At 46.8% G+C, this 9,880-nt stretch overlaps 1 protein-coding gene across 3 annotated transcripts in view; it reads left to right on the top strand.

The window, feature by feature from the left end:
* The window catches only part of LOC114659748 (potassium voltage-gated channel subfamily KQT member 2), a 127,325-nt gene extending 117,958 nt beyond the window's left edge, over window positions 1-9,367 (top strand). For all 3 annotated transcript variants that reach the window (XM_051932651.1, XM_051932650.1, XM_051932649.1), the window contains 2 exons: window positions 5,606-5,729; window positions 5,825-9,367. In XM_051932651.1, the coding sequence (XP_051788611.1) occupies window positions 5,606-5,729; window positions 5,825-6,553 (853 nt within the window). In that variant the 3' untranslated portion in view covers window positions 6,554-9,367. The remainder of the gene's footprint in view (window positions 1-5,605; window positions 5,730-5,824) is intronic.
* The last annotated feature ends 513 nt before the right edge of the window (window positions 9,368-9,880 follow it).

Genomic DNA, 9,880 nt, shown 5'->3' with positions numbered 1-9,880 from the left:
CGAATAAGAAACATAAAAAACGTCATTTTTGTAAAAGGTGCAAAAAGGTTATGAAGTTTATACTGTGGAGTCAATAAATTAAATAAATAATTCAAATGTACAAATCAGTTCAAAGAATAAGCTGGAAAGAATTAAAAACAAGTCCTGCGGTGGGTTGGCACCCTGCCCAGGATTGGTTCCTGCCTTGTGCCCTGTGTTGGCTGGGATTGGCTCCAGCAGACCCCCGTGACCCTGTGTTTGGATTCAGCGGGTTGGAAAATGGATGGATGAATTAAAAACAAATCATTATAAGGTCTTCTTCGTAATGAGTCTCTTTAGCCTTTTTAGCGTTCTGTTCAAATGAGTCAAAAACGTTACATTTTTTTCAGCAAGGAAAAATTTTATGACGTGTAAAAGAAAGCATAAATATGAAAACGTTAACACAGATACAGAAGGAAAGGTCCGTCAAGTGTCCACTGCTGGTCTAATGCAGATTTAGTAGGTGTCCTTCGTGTGACATATTTTGGAGGCAGTCGCCAACATCACAATTGGGACAGCAGACACGGTTTCTTTGCCCACTTTTCTTATCATTTTTTTTTCAGTTATTTGCACAGAGAAGGTAGAATGTGTGATAGACCTGGGGGCATCGGCGAGGCCCAAACCCCAACACGAACACACAAACAGTCCCAGGTTCAAATAATGGAGTGTTTATTCAACACAATTCCACAAGTAGCAAAAACACAAGCACAATATCGTCTCTCCTTTCAATATCTCTCACCACCGCACGGCCCTCCTCCAGTCGAGTGTTGCTGCACGTCCTCCCAGCTCCGACTTGCCTGGATAGGGGAGTGCAGTCCTTTTTATTAAGGACCCGGGAGTACTTCCGGTGCCAGGGCCAATACCCAATGGAAATACTTCTTGGTCGTACAGAAGACCCACTTATTAGGGAGCGCATTTCCCTGCAGCGCCCCCATGCAGCACCCATGGTCCACAGCAGGGCTGTGTTGCTGGGCTACATCTCCCAACATTCCCTGCTGGTTTCCAAATGGGTGCCGATACAGAGGGCTGCTGCCATCTCGTGTCCCGGGGGAATAACCTGTCCCCTGCAGCATCTTTCATTCCCACTGGGCTGTATTTTCGGGTTCGGCTTCTTCTATTCTCCTGTGTGGGATGCCTGTCCAGCCCATGTGGCATTTACAAATGTCAGTGCCTGATCTGCATGAGTTACGCCCATTATGTTATTGTGGGCACAGTGACATCCACATTTCCTCAATACGAACATTGACGGTCGCTGTATTATGAACAGTGCTTAGGGGGGCTATAATGTCTTTCTTGTCTTTCTACTTGATCGCAATCATTTTGCCTTTTTGCCACACAGCTACTTGTACTACAGTGTAGCCTTACGTGACTGAATTCATCAGGCGGTTCGGTCCTCCAGTGCCATATACGTCAGTTATAACTCTTAGTGTCAAAGTCTGATAACCAACTCAAGTTGTCGTCCCAATCGCTCAGTTGAAGTAATGGTTCAGTTACAGTGTGTTCTAAAACTGGCTTTACAGCATATTCTTTACATACCATTATGTTTTGGTTGAAGGCTCCACCCCATTCATGAATATTGATATGTTTACCTTAGACACACACACACACACACACATATATATATATATATATATATATATATATATATATATATATATATATATATATATATATATATATATATATATATATATATATATATATACAGTACTGTGCAAAAGTTTTAGGCAGGTGTGAAAAAATGCTGTAAATAAAGAATGCTTTCAGAAATATAAATAATGATTGTTTATTGTTATCAATTTACAAAATGCAAAGTGAGCGAACAAAAGAAAAATCTAAATCAAGTCAATATTTGGTGTTACATTATTGTGCCTTCAAACCAGCATCAATTCTTATAGGTCCACTTGCACAAAGTCAGGGATTTTGTAGGATTCTAGTCAGGTGTCTGATCAACCAATTATACCAAACAGGTGCTAATGATCATCAATGTCACATGTAGGTTGAAACACAGTCATTAACTGAAACAGAAACAGCTTTGTAGGAGGCTTGAAACTGGGTGAGGAACAGCCAAAATCTGCTACCAAGGTGAGGTTGTGGAAGACAGTTTCATGTCATGGCAAGACTGAGCACAGCAACAAGACACAAGGTAGTTCTACTACATCAGCAAGGTCTCTCCCAGACAAAGATTTCAAAGCAGACTGGGGTTTCAAGATGTGCTGTTCAAGCTCTTTTGAAGAAGCACAAAGAAACGGGCAACGCTGAGGATCGTAGACGCTGTGGTCGGCCAAGGAAACTTAGTGCAGCAGATGAAAGACACATCAAGCTTATTACCCTTCGAAATCGGAAGATGTCCAGCAGTGCCATCAGCTCAGAACTAGCAGAAACCAGTGGGACCCAGGTACACCCATCTACTGTCCGGAGAAGTCTGGCCAGAAGTGGTCTTCATGGAAGAGTTGCAGCCAAAAAGCCATACCTCCGACGTAGAAACAAGGCCAAGCGACTCAAGTATGCATGAAAACATAGGAACTGGGGTACAGAAAAATGGCAGCAGGTGCTCTGGACTGATGAGTCAAAATTTGAAATATTTGGCTGTAGCAGAAGGCAGTTTGTTCGTTGAAGGGCTGGAGAGCGGTACAATAATGAGTGTCTGCAGGAAACAGTGAATCATGGTGGAGGTTCCTTGAACGTTTGGGGTTGCATTTCTGCAAATGGAGTTGCAGATTTGGTCAGGATTAATGGTGTCCTCAATGCTGAGAAATACAGGCAGATACTTATCCATCATGCAATACCATCAAGGAGGTGTATGATTGGCCCCAAATTTATTCTGCAGCAGGACAACGACCCCAAACATACAGCCAAAGTCATTAAGAACTATCTTCAGCGTAAAGAAGAACAAAAAGTCCTGGAAGTGATGGTATGGCCCCCACAGAGCCCTGATCTCAACATCATCGAGTGTGTCTGAGATTACATGAAGAGACAGAAGGATGTGAGGAAGCCTACATCCACAGAAGATCTGGGGTTAGTCCTCCAAGATGTTTGGAACAACCTACCAGCCGAGTTCCTTCAAAAACTGTGTGCAAGTGTACCTAGAAGAATTGATGCTGTTTTGAAGGCAAAGGGTGGTCACACCAAATATTGATTTGATTTAGATTTCTCTTTTGTTCATTCACTGCATTTTGTTGATTGATGAAAATAAATGATTAACACTTCCATTTTTGAAAGGATTGTTTGTTTACAGCATTTTTTCACACCTGCCTAAAACTTTTGCACAGTACTGTATATATATATATATTTGGTAGCATGTTATTTCATTCACTAAATCGCAGTAGAATATAGCCCCAAGAGTTATTCAGGCTTAACGCTGTAAAGCACATCATTACACATCACCCCAAGTCTGACTTGGGCTTAAAAGTAATAACAAAGAATCACTAAGTCACACTCAGAGTTAATTCCAAATAAGTTAAAGCGAACTAAACAATCCCAGGTGAGTAAAACCACCACCACCACTGCTGCTGGTACGCCAACACCAGAAGAAGCCTCCCAATATGAGCATTGCTAGGGCCCAGTCCGTCTGTCGTTACCACAGTTTGGCTCACATCACAGCTCTAGTCGGCTCTGCCTTCCCCTCACACTCCCAGCGATATCTTCACCTCTACTCTGTGGCAGTAGAGTTTCTCGCTACGCCATACCACAGAGAGAATATTCCCAGCCTTCCCAGCCACCCACACCAGCTCTCCGTAGCTTGACCCACCTCACGTCTTTTCTGTCATATACCCAGTGGGGCTTTTCTCATCCCACCCCATGACCTCTCTGATGTTTTCCCGGTTGGCCACTCTCAGCAATCACCCCCTGCACCTAAAATTTGAATTTTAAAAACTCCTTCTCTTAGCTGAGTGACCTTTTCCATCACTTTGATCAACCGCTCTCTTATCTTATTGCCGATCGTCTCACCATCTGGTAATTCTTTTCTTTCCTTCTGATCTCTGTTTTTACACAATCCCACCCCACACTGCACCTTGCGTCACACTCAAACACCTCCTCTTATTACTCCTGCCCACCCGATCTGCGGTCTCTTAATTAACAATCACTCTCACCTGTCCTGTAGTAATTATTTAATTTAAACGAGACCGGTAGGGGCATCACACTTCGCAACACAACGGGCACCTCTTAAAAAACTTAAGGCTGTGATGATGCGGGTCCACTCCATGCTCCCTCTTCACATTTGGGAGCCTCTCGAACCGAACTCTGTCGATAGTTATGACTGACTGAGCTGACAGATGGGGACAAGTCATACATAGAGCAAGGAGATGGTGAAAAAAAGTGTCCTGTGCTTTTATTAAAACACAAATCAAAACAAACCAAAAACAGTATCCACAGTACAGCATCCAAAAAACGTCCACAATTAATAATCCATAAAAACACATGAATCGTGGAGGAATAAAAGCACAATAAATAAATCCAATAAAAGCAGAGGTTAAAATGCAGTCACTGGCTCCTCCAGATCTCCGCCCACCTCCTTCTTCATCTCCCCGGCTCACCCATCACTCGCGCAGGCAGGCGGTGAAGACTTGGCAGCCATGAACTTTATCCCCTGACCCCTCAGCCAGACCGTCCGAGGTCGGCACTCCTCCCGTCATCCTTCACGTACTCGCAGTCGTACATCGGATCCCTAGGGAGATTATCTTCCATGCTTGCCCCACTCCACACCATTATTCAGTGGGGAGGTCCAGCCTGGCCCCCTAGAACGTCACAGCCTAAGCTTCTTCGTGGGGCCCCGGTTCATGCTACTAGGTGGCCAATTGTCCTCCTGAAACTGCTCCTTAGTCGTCTTTCTACCTCTCTTTTTCTCCGATCTATTATATTTATTATTTTTTTATTTTATTTTTTCTCCACCCTCACACTCGCGCTACTCATCTTATATGTGGGGATGTGGCGCAGGTGTGGCGATTAGCCGCTCCCTCCATCAATTATGGACACGGACGATTCCTCACCTGTGCACTTAAGTGAGGAGATGCCCACGACGCATCGCGCCCGGGAACCGCTCCAACCACACTACCATGCCCGCCCCCTCCTTAAGCCGTGAGTGCGATTATTTATTTTAAAAGGCAATGAGCTGCGGCCCTCATCTTACCACAGAGGCGAGCTCAGAAAAGAATCCCCATCGCTGAAGCCGTGGGGCAGGAAGGAGAAACAACCCTGGAAATAATGCGACCTGCATTAACGTTAACCATCCACTAGAGGACAGGAGCCCAAGAGGAGGTGAATCAAGTAAATCGATCCCCGCCCCAATCGAGGTTTCTCTAGGAGAAGTGGGCCACACAGTGCATATGAATTCGGGGTCTCCGGCGACCTTTAGGATAGCAAGGGTGCAAAAAAGTGCAACATCCAACTGAAGGAGAGCAAACTGAAGCTTTGAGAAGAGCGGAGGGAGGAAGAGCTAAAATGGACAGTTACTCGAAGCGGGTGAAAGGGGGTACTTAGCGTCTTTTACTTGTACGTGCCCCCCACACTCCATGCCATTAGAATTCACAGCAACACGCTAAATGTAACTGGATGCCCTACCCACTCATGTCTATTGTTCCTGTAGGGTCGATCAGATTGTTGGCAGAGGGACCCCAATCACCGACAAGGATCGGAGCAAAGGAACGAGTGAGTCGGAGCTGCCCGAAGACCCGAGCATGATGGGAAGGCTTGGGAAAGTCGAGAAACAAGTAGGATTGCTGCTTCTCTCTCTCTCTCTGTTTTCTTGCCCTACAGAATGTCAGGCGGTGCCCGATAACCGACGCTCTTTTTCTTCTAATCTTAGGTGATCTCCATGGAACGAAAACTTGATTTCCTGGTCAACATTTACATCCAAAGGATGGGTATCCCGCAGTCAGAGACTGAGGCGTACTTCACCACCAAAGAAGCAGAGCCTGCTCCCCCCTACCACAGCCCCCTGGAGAGCAGGGAACAGATGGATAAGAACGGATGCATTACCAAGATCATCCGGTCGAACAGCTCGGGTTGTCAGAAGAATTTTGATGCCCCGCCCACTCCAGGAGCCCCACCCACACACTGCCCCCCCTCCACTTCTTGGCAGCAGCATCCCATAAGCGAGTACCAGCAGCGTAGCCAAGGAAACTCGCCTGTGGCCGACCCATCTTCGCTGGTCAGGATCCCACCTCCACCTTCCCATGAGCGCTCCTCCTGTGGTCACAACGGCAGCAACAAGGCCGGCCCCGAACACCCGCGCCACGACGACATGCACCTCAAGCAGCACGACAGTGACACTTCCATATCGATCCCGTCCGTCGACCATGAGGAACTCGAGCGCTCCTTCAGCGGCTTCAGCATCTCGCAGTCCAAGGAGAACTTGGAGTTCCTCAATAACAGCTTCTATGGCGGCATGGCCCCATGTGCTAAAATCAGACCTTACATCGCTGAGGGGGAGTCTGACACGGACTCGGACATTTGCACGCCCTGTGGCCCATCACCGAGGTCTGCCACTGGGGAGAGCCCATATGGTGACATGGCCTGGGCCAGCTCCAAGTGAAACCAGGACTTTGGCATCGACCTTTGCCAACATTTGTTCAGCCAATGGGGCAGAGGAGGAAACCAAGGGGCCTCTGACTTACCGCGCTTGTAGTGCCCCCAAATGGGGAGAAGGCCTGCGCCTCCTCAGTGTTGCCCCCACCGTGGTGACCTTCTTCAGTTTTTTTCTACTCTTACTTCACCCTTCTTCTTCTTCTTCATCTGCCTTTTTAAAGAAATTCATTTATTGGGTTCCATCGTCTCTGGCGTCACTTTCACACACTCTCTGGATTCACCTCCGTGCTTTTGGTGATGGAGTTCTCAAACACAAGTGTTTTCTTAGAGACTCCCTCTCTAAATGGTCTCGGGGATTGGTGGTCCGTGTGGCAGAACGGCTCTGGTTTTGCTCAAGGGTGCCCGCCTGCCCCCCAACGATGGAGACACCGTCAGGTCGGCTGTTGCATGTTGCCCAGAGCACAGGAACGTTCAGCCGTTTTCATGATTTCACTTGGGGGCCCACCTGGGGAGCCTGATCCTCCCGTTTCCACCTGGAGCTCCAGAACTCTATTTGAGGAATTTCGGGTTTCTGCCCCGTTCTCGTCCGTGGCATGACAACCTATGTTATCACTTTATGCGTTGCACACTTATCCAAAAAGTATCATGAATGTTCTGCAAAAAGAAAAAAAAAAGAGTATCTTGTAGTGGTATTAGTCTGCGTTCCCGCGCCCACCCTTCCACCCGCATGCTTTGAGAAGAGCAGCGCCCTCTAGTGTTTAATGCACACTATCTTTTCTAGTTTTTACCAACGTGTCATTCTGTCTGCCAGGGAAATTTTTCCAGCTGCGAGAGCCCACTCAGCGTCTGTTTTCTGGACACTGTGCCGAGGCAAATTCCTATATTTTATACAAATGGACAAAGCCATCTTGAGAAGCTATCAGGTAAACAATTTTTTCGAAAAAATTCTGATGTTTTAGGGGTCAGGGGAGTCAAAGAATTCCTTCCCATCACTTTTTTGGGGGGATCTGAGCGAATGGCTGCTGTGAAATCAAGACTGGGAAATTAATTTCTACCCGCGTGATGCTTGTGTTGGGCGTGCCAACTTAGACATGCCCCTGCATTTCACATGTTAGCATTTTTCTTATTTCCTGCAGATGGGGGGGGGGGGGGGGGGGGGGGGGGGGTTGGCATCTTAAATGTCACCAGGTGGGCTGTGGCAGAGTGAAAAGGCGCTTTATTTAGACTCCCTCCCCAAACACGTTTTGTTTTTCTTTTAAGTGCTGAAGGACATCTGATGAAACAACATGGCATCCTACATGACCCTGAACTAAGCAAAAAGGTCCAGGAGTGGCAGCAGGGGGCACCAATGAGGTTGGGACATGCCCAACCTCATTTGCATAATGAGTTCCCATTACTGTAGTGGCAGAGTATATTTTATACTTGGTTGTAGAACAGCGCCACCTCTGGTCACCTCAATTAGAGAATTGCAGGGCTGTGTCCACACTTATTACGTCTCATTGCCGCTTTCGCCAAAAATAATTATTTTTTAAATTATCGTGATTTTATGCACATATTGTTATGTTGTGCCTTGTCACAGTCAGCTGTGTGAAACTCGCATCTTCTGCACTCAGATTACAGCATTCTTTGAATTTGGTGGACAGCTGACCGCTCAATGGCCACAAAGGGACGTGCAGCCTTCGCACTGGGCTGCCCGTCCGTACCTCACCCTCCTGACGTTTGGGTTTGCGCGTCTTTCACTCGGCTCCTCCACTCGGACTTTTTCCATGTGAGCAGCAGGAAACTGGACGGCGTTCACGAATTAAGCAAAGCAATAAGACTGCAAGTTCCTAGGATTCTGCTTCGACACATCCCATTCCATCATGTCTCTATAGCGCCTTTCAGTCACGCTGGGTGCCTTCTCACCTTTTCGTTACAGGAGTGCAGAGTCTTAACACCACGCCACCTGCTGGCGGGTGGAGGTTAAAGCGAATCTTCAGTGTCCCTTTATCCTGTCCAGAGGCTTGGGTGGACATGTTGCAGGAGCTCAAGTGTGCATTTCACGCCGAGCAATTATTTTGGGTTCACAGGACAGGCAGGGCTGGGACGGGGTGTGGGTCTGTGGAATTTATCGCTTTCATTTTTTGCCTTGCTTGCTTCTTGCACTTTCTTTCCTGAAGACGATTCCCATTGGGCTACTTTTACTGGGAGTAGTGGGTGCTTTTGGGAGTATGTTGGGGGTGGGGGGTTTAGTGGTGCTGATTGTGAAAAGCACTTTGCACTAATGCGTTGCACGCTTGGCCTCCCTCAAGCCCCTCCACACCGCATGCTGCTTTTACAAAGAGCTCGCCCCTGCTGTTTGTCTGCATCTATTTCGCCGCTGCTTTGTGCCTGAGCCAAGTTGCTGCAGTATGTGCAAGTCTCATTTGGACTTCATTGGTTACATTTTAGTTTTTGCTCTGTGCCATGCCTTGCCCTAAAATGACATGGAGCCCTTAGGTTGCATGTACTGTGGTACCAAGAAATGGTTCTGAGGCGCCCTCTGGTGGCCGGGGAGTGTCTTCGTGACTTCGCACTGCGCTGTTTACCCGTTTACGTTTTCTCATTTGAGGACAGATCAGTGGAGTCTACGTGAGTTTCCACATTCTGGTTCAGCCTTGCTGCCTCCCCACCTCTGCCGAGGCTGTCAATTGTAAATAGCACCGTCTGCACTGATTCAAAGGAATGGTGACACGCATGTCTTTTGCAACATCTGAATGACACTATTCTACTTTTCACATGTTCACTAGGATCCGTGTGCTAGAAAGATGGGAAATGTAAAATAAAGTTTCTACAACCTGAACATTTCCGTCTCATTGCCTCCTTTATGTCTTCGGTGGCCTTAAGACAAGAATGAAATGAGACTGAGGGGCTTACTCCAGCGGGGTGAGTACTCACGGCTTGGCTGCACTCTCCTGGATTTGGGCGGCCACACTATCTCCTCAACTGGACCTGATAGGTCAAACCTCATTAGGATCCTTCAAGAAGCTGGTGGTATGTGGCCAGAAATTCTCAGTAGATTTGTTGTATTCGTTGCTCATAGGAAAGGGTGAATTACCTGAAACTGAACACCTTAAGCAAAGAATCAAATCAAGTCTAAAAGCACAAGCCACCACAAAAGCAAGCAGTGGACAATATTTATAAAGATATATCGATGAAGGACAAAAACCAACAATACAAAACATACATCTACACCAGCTTCTATAGAAGAAGGCACGTAACTTATGAATTCTGATCTTAGACTTAATTTGGGCTTACTCTATTAATTCCTGAGGGGAAATTGTCTTTTTGGATGACCTTTGGAGGTTACAGTGCG

Source organism: Erpetoichthys calabaricus, chromosome 10 (assembly GCF_900747795.2).
Source record: "Erpetoichthys calabaricus chromosome 10, fErpCal1.3, whole genome shotgun sequence".
NCBI classification, from domain to species: Eukaryota; Metazoa; Chordata; class Cladistia; order Polypteriformes; family Polypteridae; genus Erpetoichthys; species Erpetoichthys calabaricus.
The sequence above is the reverse complement of the archived record's forward strand: the minus strand, read 5'-3'. Positions and strand labels throughout refer to the sequence as shown.